General features: G+C 41.8%; 1 protein-coding gene across 2 annotated transcripts; it reads right to left on the bottom strand.

Annotated features, from left to right (window-relative positions):
* Positions 1–1222: 1222 nt before the first annotated feature.
* rpl27 (ribosomal protein L27) lies at positions 1223–4350 on the bottom strand. 2 transcript variants are annotated; one of them, XM_046866760.1, is made up of 5 exons: positions 4197–4350; positions 3481–3563; positions 2941–3110; positions 1408–1518; positions 1223–1308 (listed from the first exon to the last, which is right to left on the bottom strand). In XM_046866760.1, exons 2-5 carry the CDS (start codon positions 3559–3561, stop codon positions 1260–1262), a joined length of 411 nt encoding a protein of 136 aa, XP_046722716.1. In that variant the 5' UTR covers positions 3562–3563; positions 4197–4350; the 3' UTR covers positions 1223–1259. The 2 variants fall into 2 exon arrangements, with proteins under 2 accessions (XP_046722716.1, XP_046722717.1); XM_046866761.1 differs by lacking the exon at positions 4197–4350 and adding an exon at positions 4094–4118.
* Between the last annotated feature and the right edge of the window lie 6795 nt (positions 4351–11145).

Raw genomic sequence — 11145 nt, 5'->3', positions numbered from 1 at the left:
CATTCACACCATGTATTATATATTAGAATTGAATTCGGAATAATTCCATGTGGTGCTGTTAGAGAAGATACGTCAACAGCTGGATGGTTTAAAGGAAGCAGAGTTTACCTTTAAAACCATTTCCAAAAAAATGGTGAAATTGTATAAACGCAAATAGTTCAAATGTCCCCATTTCCAGTTTCTTGCCATCTTCTGAGTTTTTTTGGGTTTGTGGTTTTCTTGAACAACTCGGATGTGAAATAACGAATCATCCATCAGTGCAGAATCCATCATTGACTTTAGCCAACTTCCCAGATTCACTCTGAGATGTTTATATGGAGCAGGTGCTTTCAAAAGCAACGTGAGAGGAAATGAGAGTCGAACACGTTATACTGTACACAAGATCTACTCAGATGGAGGTCTAGATGTTGCTCCATGTTCTACTAGATGCATGTGATCTCTGAATATGTTGCTTTAGTTTGTATAATGATTATTTGCACACATCTCAGAAGCATTGTTGGTTGTCTTCATACCTCCCAGTGATTTGTGCAGGAAATGTTATTTCTGGATTTGATTTTACCATGTTTTATTTGAGAACTTGAACTCAAGTAGGTGCACACAAAGCGTTCTGTGTCCTACTCAGACACCTTCAACACAACATTGCTTTTTCATGAACACTGAAATGTCCATCTTGAACACGTGATGTTTTATGACTTTGTTCCCCCAAGTAGACAAAACATCTCACAATTCTACAGGACGCCATTGGATGCGTTTGTTAGAATGGAATTTTCCCTTAAAAACTAGGAGACCTGAAACCTGTTCCAGCATGACGGTACCCCTATGCACAAAGCCAGCTCCATGATCTGCTTTCCATGGGGTGAAAGATCCTGCTATACAGCTCCAACCCTGTTGGAATAAGTGTTTCATGCTGACTGAACCCCAGGCCTCCTCACCTACATCAGTACCTACATTTACCAAAACACCTGTGGTTGAATGAATCTCCACAAACACCTTCCCAGGAGCGTGAAGGTCGTTTTAACAGTAAATGGGGACTGGATGTACACTGGGATGTTCAAAGAAGGAGCACATGCATTCAGCTGATTGGCAGAAAGGCTAAAGGGGCGGAGCCAACTGAGGTCCATGTGATTTGATGTAGAGGCTCGAACCACCACACACACACACGCACACACGCACACACGCACACACGATATTGCATTAGAAATAAAGTACAAAACAAATGGAGGGATTTTTACAACTTTATTAGAGAAACCATTAAAAGTCTAGAATCGGAGCTTCTGGAAGAACCATTTGTTCTTGCCGGTCTTGTATCTGTAAAACAAATGAAAAAATACGTGAGTAACTGCAGAAAGTCGACTGGAGACGTGTATATTATAAAGCGAGAATCTCTTGGTGGTGGACATCACATACCTCTCCTCAAACTTGACCTTGGCCTCCCTCCTGGCTTTGCGTTTCAGAGCGGGATCCCTGAACACGTCCTTGTTGACGACGGTTTTGTCCAGAGGAATGTCAACTGAGTATCTACAGACAAAAAAAAAAAAAAAAAAAAAAAAAACATTAACAGAAATAAAAGTGATGGAATCTTGATATAAATTCAATATTCAAGATCCCAAATCCAAAACATCTACACTGGAATATCTCCATCAGCTCTCAGGTTAATGCATCTGCATCTTAAAACTCCACTGCAACACCAAATCTATGATGGAAAAACACGATTTGTGAGAGTAACAATCTGATCTAGAAAAACTGATTCCAGATTCCAATTTCACCAAGACTTTGTAGGAGACTTAATACCATTAAGAGATTCAAGACCTAAATCAAACACATGTTGTAAGCCTTAACCAAGTCCTTTTTTAAAGCCACGCATCTCCAAACTTGCACTTCCCAATAGCTGTAAAATAAAATCCGTTTTTAAATCGGAACAATCCGACAGATTCACGTCAATAACAGGAAGCTGATTGGCTGTTGCACTCATTTGTAGTCGTGATACAGAGAATTATATTTGGATTGGCGAAAACAAAGACACCAAGGAAACAAATAAAATGGTTCTAAAGTAATTCAGAGGGACAAACTCTACTAGGAATTAAAACGCCTTAAAAATCAGACGCTGGAGCTCTAAACTACAGCCAGGTCTCGACGCTCTTCAAAATAAAGTTCTCTCATCACAAGGTATAAGATCTCCTCATCATCTCTGAATTCTAACCCATACCTCACCATGGAGTCTCTTCAGCGTAAGAGCAATACACAAATTTCCTCCAAAAAAAGCCCTTCTGTGATCCGGAAATTCGGCTCGTGTGCACGTCAACAGGCCGTGAAATCGGTTACATCACAACCAAACTCACGTGAGTCCGCGTATAAATCTCTGGGGAATATCGACGTCTAATGAGACGGGAATAAATTCATTACAAAACATGGCATATAAACCAGGTGAAAAGTGAAGTGTCAAACAAACGAGCTCGGACTATACACATTCATTCAGTCCATTTAAATAAACACCGAGCACTGCGTTTCCCCACGGACCATTATCACCGACACACCACCCGCTAAACTGATGTAATTTGGCTATAAATCGCACTCATTTTTTCACCGATACTCTCGTGTGCAGTTTCTACGCAACTATGTGCCACTGACTGCGTAAAACAGAACATCAGCACCATCGTCTCCGAGAGCCACGTGCTGATGAGCACCATGTTAAATCCAGACATGAGCAGTGTCGCTCTGTGGACTTTCTGTGAATCGTAAACATCAAACGAGCCCCCAAACGTGACCCCCGAGCGCCACCTGCCATTGGTATCAGGGATCTCATTGTGGAGAGAATTATGCTTCTAAAAAGAAGGAGAATCAGGATGTAGCAGGGTATCAAACAGGGGCATCGGGGATTTGAGTCCCGCTGGATAAACACTGCAGATGTTACACATGACTGCACATCATGACTCCACCTACCTGGTTGGCATCAGGTGGTTGTAGTTGAACACCTTCACGAAGGCCTTGATCTTGGACCTCTTGGCCACTTTCTTCTTGCCCATGGTGGCGGTGACTTTGCGGGGGTAACGGTCGATACCCGAAACCAGGGCGTGGCTGTACGGGCGGTCCGCCGTGCCGTCATCAATATTCTACACAAACAGGGAAAAAAGGGCGAGATTTAATATAATAATGATGTAATTACAGAACCAACATTCACTGTTTATATACTATAACATCCAGTGGTGCAGCTGCCAATCATTATAGTAGCGATAAACGCCAATTCCATGAGCAGCCTCATTTCCTCTCTGAGAACCGGCTCTGACACTGGAGACTCCTTCCATACAAGCGTTCCCTTACTCTCCTTCAACTCCACACACGTTATATTAAAATAAGCGTACTATTTACACAGAAACCTGGTTTAACACCAGAGAGATTGGTGACATCTCCTGACCAATCAGAATCCAGATCACTCAGGTGGAAAGACCTCACACAATCCAACATTTAGATATAAAACCATACCTTAACGATGACGGCTTTGCGTCCGGCGTAGCGTCCAGCCAGGACCATCACCACCTTCCCGGGTTTCATGAACTTGCCCATGTCTGTGTAAAAAAAATAATTACAATTATAATCAAATGTCACATTCAACAATAGTCGCGAGAGGTGTTATGACGTCATAACCCCTGAATTTGCATGCATTTAAACACCCAATAACATTATTTTCTCTTTCGCTCTCATGTATTCTCTTTTATTCATCCTCCCCCCTTATAAAGAACACTTTTTAATGACACGCAACGCACGTGAACACACCGAATAAGTCGCATGCACGCGAGTCCAGAACAGAGGCAGAAAGTAAACCTCACGCGCAACATCAGAATGCTAGCTAAGCAACTCGAACTAGCCAAAAACAACACCACAGACGGAAACAAAGACTTTTTTATTTTTCTTTAAAATAAAAAAATCCACCCATTCTGAAGCGAATTAAAGATTTGAATGAAACGTTAGAAAATCAAACCCGGCCGCCATATTGATCTCCATCTCCGCGGAGGCGCGAGCGGCGTCTCGTTTACATATTTATCTCCTTTTAATAGTTTATTTAAAAAAAAAACATCACCGAAATAAACATCCAAACCTCGAGCTTAACGTCTTTACTGTGACCCTGAGACCCAAAACCTGAGAAAAGATTCGGTTTATTGGCAGATGAACGCGGATTTTAGGAGCGGTGTTAAACTTACTGGTGGCTCTCAGCAGCCGAGGATAACAGGAAAGGAAGTGAGCAGAGCGCGCGTGAACTTTGACACCGATGGGCCGTGACGTACTTCCGCTCGGGTTTTCCTTCTTGCTGTAGTCCGGAAATGGTAGAAAACTCGCACTACTGTTCCTTTCATGAAGGACTTCTGATAGATTCTGACCACTGCAGACCAGGAACATCTCAACAGAGCTGCAGTTTTGGAAATGTTCACACCCAGACGTCTAGACGTCCCAATTTGTCACACAGACTCGCTCGAATCATTACGCTCGCCCATTTTTCCTGCTTCCAACATGTCAACTTCGAGGACAAAATGTTCACCTATTAACAGTTGCCACGATGTAGAGATCATCAGCGTTCTTCACTTCACCATAAATAATATACCCTAACATACTGTTTATAAATTCCCATAGCAAGAAAACACCAAAATGAATAAATTAATACTTAAAACGGATCATTTTTTATTAAAACCTAACAAAAAGGTTACCCTAGATCTTTTGAGTTTTAGGGACTTGAGCAGAAATCCTGTGGAACATTTCCTGGAATGATGACATTGAGATCAGGACTCTTCTCTATGCTGAAGACAGTTCTTACTAAACATTGACTATGTTTGGGATTTTTGTCCTTCTGAAAAATTAATTCTGGCCAATCAGATGCTTCCTGGTGGTACTGCATGATGGATAAATATCAGCGTACGTTTCTCAGCATTGAGGACGCCATTAATCCTGAGGACATCAGAAACGCAGCTCCTAAACTTGCAGGAAACCTCCACCACCATGCTTCATTATTGTACTGCTCTGTAACAGCTGCGATCGCTCGAGATCGGAGCAGACGTCGCTCTTTTATGTGCATCATTTTAACATTAAATTTGATTGTTATTTTGTTTTTTTTTATATATTATATATATTTATTTGTATTTTTTTATGTTATTGCTGTTACTTTGAATTGCCTTGATGTGAATTTTCACGTAAAAAAAAAAGATTTATTTAATAAAAAATTTAATTAACATTTTATTTCAAATATATTTTTATAACATAATACAAATAAAAACAATAATAAATATTTTATCAAATAAAGAAATAGAAAAAGAATAGATTTTTACATTATAATCAGAATTTATTTATATAATAACCCAGCCATTAGGGAGGCACAAGCCAGTGCACTCTTAGTGCCGGTCCCAAGCCCGGGTAAATGGGGAGGGTTGCGTTAGGAAGGGCATCCAGCGTAAAACATGTGCCAAATCAAATATACGGATCACAAATGAGAATTTCATACCGGATCGGTCGAGGCCCGGGTTAACAACGACCGCCACAGGTATCGTTAGCCGACAGGGTACCGGTGGAAATTGGGCTACTGTTGGCCGAAGGAGGAGAAGGAGAGGAGGAAGACGTCTACAGAGACGGCAAAAAAAAAAGAAGTGTAGGAGAGTGGAGGTTAGGGTTGGAACTTTAAATTTTGGTACTATGACGGGTAAAGGGAGAGAGATAGCTGATATGATGGAGAGGAGAAAGGTAGATATGCTGTGTGTTCAGGAGACCAAGTGGAAAGGGAGTAAGGCCAGGAACATTGGAGGTGGGTTTAAACTGTTTTATCATGGTGTGGATGGAAAGAGAAATGGTGTAGGGGTGATTCTGAAGGAAGAGTACAGTAAGAGTGTAGTGGAGGTGAAGAGAGTTTCTGATAGGGTGATGATCGTGAAGGTGGAAGTTGAAGGGATGATGATAAATGTCATCAGTGCCTATGCTCCACAAGTTGGCTGTGAGATGGAGGAAAAGGAAAGATTCTGGAGTGAATTAGATGAAGTGGTAGATGGTGTACCTAGGAAAGAACGATTGGTGATTGGGGCAGACTTTAATGGGCATGTAGGTGAAGGGAACAGAGGTGATGAGGAGGTGATGGGTAGGTATGGTTTTAAGAAGAGGAATGTGGAAGGGCAGATGGTGGTAGATTTTGTTAAAAGGAGGGAAATGGCAGTGGTGAACACGTATTTTAAGAAGAAGGAGGATCATAGGGTGATATATAAGAGTGGAGGAAGGTGCACACAGGTGGACTATGTGCTATGCAGGAGATGCAACCTGAAGGAGATTGGAGACTGTAAGGTGTTGGCAGGGGACAGTGTAGCTAGACAGCATCGGATGGTGGTCTGTAGGATGGTTTTGGAGGCGAAGAAGAAGAGTAGGAGAGTAAGGATTGAAAGAAGAATAAGATGGTGGAAACTGAAGGAGGAAGAGTGTAGTGAGGTTCAGGAAGAGGTCAGACAGGGGCTCAGTGGTGGTGAAGAGGTGCTGGATGATTGGGCAACTACTGCAGGAGTGATGAGGGAGGCAGCTAGAAAAGTACTTGGTGTGACATCTGGAAATAGAAAGCAAGACAAGGAGACGTGGTGGTGGAATGAGGAAGTGCAGGAGAGCATAAGGAGAAAGAGGTTGGAGAAACAGAAGTGGGATCGACAGAGTGATGAGAAAAGTAGGCAGGAGTACAAGGAGATGCGCAGCAGGTAAAGAGGGATGTGGTGAAAGCCAAGGAAAAGGCATATGAGGAGCTGTATAAGAGGTTGGACACTAAGGAAGGAGAAAAGGATTTGTAGCGATTGGCCAGGCAGAGGGACCGAGCTGGGAAGGATGTACTGCAAGTTAGAGCAATAAAGGATGGAGAGGAAATGTGTTGACTAGTGAGGAGAGTGTGTTGAGAAGGTGGAGGGAGTATTTTGAGCAGCTGATGAATGAGGAAAATCAGAGAGAGAAGGTTGGATGATGTGGAGTTGGTGAAGCAGGATGTAGATAGGATTAGTAAGGAGGAAGTGAGAGCAGCGATTAAGAGGATGAAGAATGGAAAGTCGGTTGGACCAGATGACATACCGGTAGAAGCGTGGAGATGTTTAGGAGAGATGGCAGTGGAGTTTTAAACCAGATTGTTTAACAGGATTCTGGAAGGGCAGATGGTGGTAGATTTTGCTAAAAGGATGGAAATGGCAGTGGTGAACACGTATTTTAAGAAGAAGGAGGATCATAGGGTGATATATAAGAGTGGAGGAAGGTGCACACAGGTGGACTATGTGCTATGCAGGAGATGCAACCTGAAGGAGATTGGAGACTGTAAGGTGTTGGCAGGGGACAGTGTAGCTAGACAGCATCGGATGGTGGTCTGTAGGATGGTTTTGGAGGCGAAGAAGAAGAGGAGGAGAGTAAGGATTGAAAGAAGAATAAGATGGTGGAAACTGAAGGAGGAAGAGTGTAGTGAGGTTCAGGAAGAGGTCAGACAGGGGCTCGGTGGTGGTGAAGAGGTGCTGGATGATTGGGCAACTACTGCAGGAGTGATGAGGGAGGCAGCTAGAAAAGTACTTGGTGTGACATCTGGAAATAGAAAGGAAGACAAGGAGACTTGGTGGTGGAATGAGGAAGTGCAGGAGAGCATAAGGAGAAAGAGGTTGGAGAAACAGAAGTGGGATCGACAGAGTGATGAGAAAAGTAGGCAGGAGTACAAGGAGATGCGGCAGCAGGTAAAGAGGGATGTGGTGAAAGCCAAGGAAAAGGCATATGAGGAGCTGTATAAGAGGTTGGACACTAAGGAAGGAGAAAAGGATTTATACCGATTGGCCAGGCAGAGGGACCGAGCTGGGAAGGATGTACTGCAAGTTAGAGCAATAAAGGATGGAGAGGAAATGTGTTGACTAGTGAGGAGAGTGTGTTGAGAAGGTGGAGGGAGTATTTTGAGCAGCTGATGAATGAGGAAAATCAGAGAGAGAAGGTTGGACGATGTGGAGTTGGTGAAGCAGGATGTAGATAGGATTAGTAAGGAGGAAGTGAGAGCAGCGATTAAGAGGATGAAGAATGGAAAGTCGGTTGGACCAGATGACATACCGGTAGAAGCGTGGAGATGTTTAGGAGAAATGCAGTGGAGTTTTAAACCAGATTGTTTAACAAGATTCTGGAAGGTGAGAAGATGCCTGAGGAATGGAGAAGGAGTGTGCTGGTACTGATCTTTAAGCATAAGGAGATGTGCAGACCTGCAGTAACTACAGGGGAATTAAGTTGATCAGTCACACCATGAAGTTATGGGAAAGAGTAGTGGAAGCCAGGCTGAGAGAAGAGGTGACCATCTGTGAGCAACAGTATGGTTTCATGCCGAGGAAGAGCACCACAGATGCCTTATTTGCTTTGAGGATGTTGATGGAGAAGTATAGAGAAGGACAGAAGGAATTGCATTGTGTATTTGTGGATTTAGAGAAGGCGACGACAGAGTGCCAAGAGAGGAGTTGTGGTGTTGTATGAGGAAGTCTGGTGTGTCAGAGAAGTATGTGAGGGTGGTGCAGGACATGTATGAGGACAGTGTGACGGCAGTGAAGTGTGCAGTAGATGTTAAGGTTTTCGTTGGGAGTGACGAGGATGGACAGGATTCGAAATGAGTTTATTAGAGGGACAGCGCATGTAGGATGTTTTGGTGACAAGGTGAGGGAGGCGAGATTGAGATGGTTTGGACATGTGCAGAGGAGGGACATGAATTATATTGGTAGAAGAATGCTGAGGATGGAGCCACCAGGTAGGAGGAAAAGAGGAAGGCCAAGGAGGAGGTTTATGGATGTGGTGAGGGAAGACATGCAAGTAGTTGGTGTGAAAGAGGCAGCTGTAGAGGACAGGGTGGTATGGAGACGGATGATCCGCTGTGGAGACCCCTAATGGGAGCAGCCGAAAGAAAAAGAAGAATCAGAATTTATATAATATTTAATAATTATATTACTAAATATTTACCCCTTATATCCTATTAAAAATCTAAATTAATCCAATGAATATTTTATATAAACTGGTCATTTTTATTAAAACCCAACATACAGCTTCTCAAATATCTGAAGTAATTAAAGAAAAAATAAATACACGCTCTCTCTCTCACACACACACACACACACACACACACACACACACACACACACACACACACACAGCAGATTCCCATCAGCCCCTTCATGAATTTATTTATTAATACAGCAAATTAATCAAATAACTTCAAGTATAATACAGTTTTCTTTTCATTCATACACACAAAAACATTACAAAAATGACTAAAGATTGCAGTGATAAAGAAAATCTGAAGTACAGATAAATAACATTTAGATTTTTTTTTTCAGATCCAACACACAAACACAAACGAACATCTGACACTAATAAAACAAACAAACATTTATTTAAAGAAAGAAAAGAAAAACTGAAATGAGACAAAAAGGTGCAGGAAAAAAAAGGAACCACAAACCAACTGAAATAAATAAAATCTTCATGTGTATTTATTATAAAACTAAACACACGATTCATCACTTTATTAAACTGTTTCATTAAAAATATACTTTAGATTTCACTCTGATTCGGAAAAAGAGAAAATGAAATCAGCAGTAAAAGTCGATCGGGGCACAGTGTGGCTTTACATTCAACATCTCAGGAGGAGCTTCATCAACTGTGGGAACATACTGTGTACAAGGAAGTGATGTGGAGTCGGGATCAGAACCAGGAGCAAGATCAGGATTAGAACCAGGATCAGGATCAGAACCAGGATCAAGATCAGGATCAAAACCAGGATCAGAAACAGGTTCAATATTACGATCAAGCTCAGGATTAGTATTAGAATCAGGATCAAGATCAGAATTAATAATAGAATCAAAATCAGGATCAGTATTGAGTATGAGAATATGGATCAATAACAGGATTAGTTTCAGAATCAGAATCAAGATCAAGATCAGGATTAGAACCAGGTTCAATATTACGATCAAGCTCAGGATTAGTATAAGAATCACAATCAAGATCAAGATCATGATTAGTATTAGAATCAGGATCAGAATCAAAATCAGGATCACGATCAGGATGAGAATAAGGATCAAGAACAGGATTAGTATTAGAATCAGAATCTAGTGCAGAATCAGGATTTATATTGAAAATTAGGATCAAAATCTAAATCAGGATCAGAATCAGGGTCAATTTCAAGATGAGGATCAGATTGGAGAGCAGGATCAAGTTCAGGATTAGAATCAGTATCATGATACAACCTAGAAATCTAGAAACAGAATTAGGATCAGAATTACAATCAAGATCAGACTCAGTTTTAAGATCAGGATTAAAACACAACCATCACAACCACTTACACATTACATCAACAACAAACTCTCATATCGATCAGATCAACCTGCTATTAAAGACATTTATTAGCAGCAAATAATCACACACACACACACACACACACACACACACACACACACACACACATCTGTAACATCACCACACAGCAGCCTTCTGTAGCTTTTCTCGAATTCACAGGGAATCAGTGAAAAATTCGTTCAACTGGGAAAAACTGGTTTAGTATTTGTTTGCTAGTTCGCTAACTCACCGCTAGCATAATGTTACTAGCAAAATATGGATGACTTGTAAAGACCCTGCCCCCTCAACCCCCACCACCACCACCACCACACACTCCCACACCTCACTTCATAGTCACTCGGTTATTGAAAGGAAAGTCCACTCGCTTTACTACAGTCCCTTTAAACTCCAGTTCAGGAAGAACAAACAAAAACTAAACGTGTAAATGAGAGATTCTGGAATGTTCTGTCCAACATCCGATACCTACGATACTGAGAGCTTTGGGTTCATTCAACGTGTAAAACGACATGACGGAGAAAAACACTGCTTGATAAGAGGTGGCAGGCTACAGGACAGGCCACGCCCACAAGCTACAACCCAATCGATTGGTACACGCCCACAAGAGACAAACTGCAAAAAGCAAATGTACATCTGCATGCATGAATTAACGCACAGTGTGTGTGTGTGTGTGTGTGTGTGTGTGTGTATATACAGTACAGACCAAAAGTTTGGACACACCTTCTCATTCAAAGAGTTTTCTTTATTTTCATGAATATTAAAATTGTAGAGTCACACTGAAGGCATCAAGGGCTATTTGAC

The sequence above is a fragment of the Silurus meridionalis genome, chromosome 14, assembly GCF_014805685.1.
Source record: "Silurus meridionalis isolate SWU-2019-XX chromosome 14, ASM1480568v1, whole genome shotgun sequence".
Classification (NCBI taxonomy): Eukaryota; Metazoa; Chordata; class Actinopteri; order Siluriformes; family Siluridae; genus Silurus; species Silurus meridionalis.
Note: the sequence above shows the minus strand (reverse complement) of the source record. Positions and strands in the feature narration are given on the sequence as shown.

What these genes read in the sequence shown, in the direction of transcription:
- rpl27 (XM_046866760.1), bottom strand. Translation starts at nt 3,561, where the DNA reads ATGGGCAAGTTCATGAAACCCGGGAAGGTGGTGATGGTCCTGGCTGGA. An exon ending in GCAAAGCCGTCATCGTTAAG is followed by an intron (nt 3,111 to 3,480) that starts GTATGGTTTTAT and finishes CTGTTTGTGTAG; the next exon opens with AATATTGATGACGGCACGGC. An exon ending in AACCACCTGATGCCAACCAG is followed by an intron (nt 1,519 to 2,940) that starts GTAGGTGGAGTC and finishes TTTTGTCTGTAG; the next exon opens with ATACTCAGTTGACATTCCTC.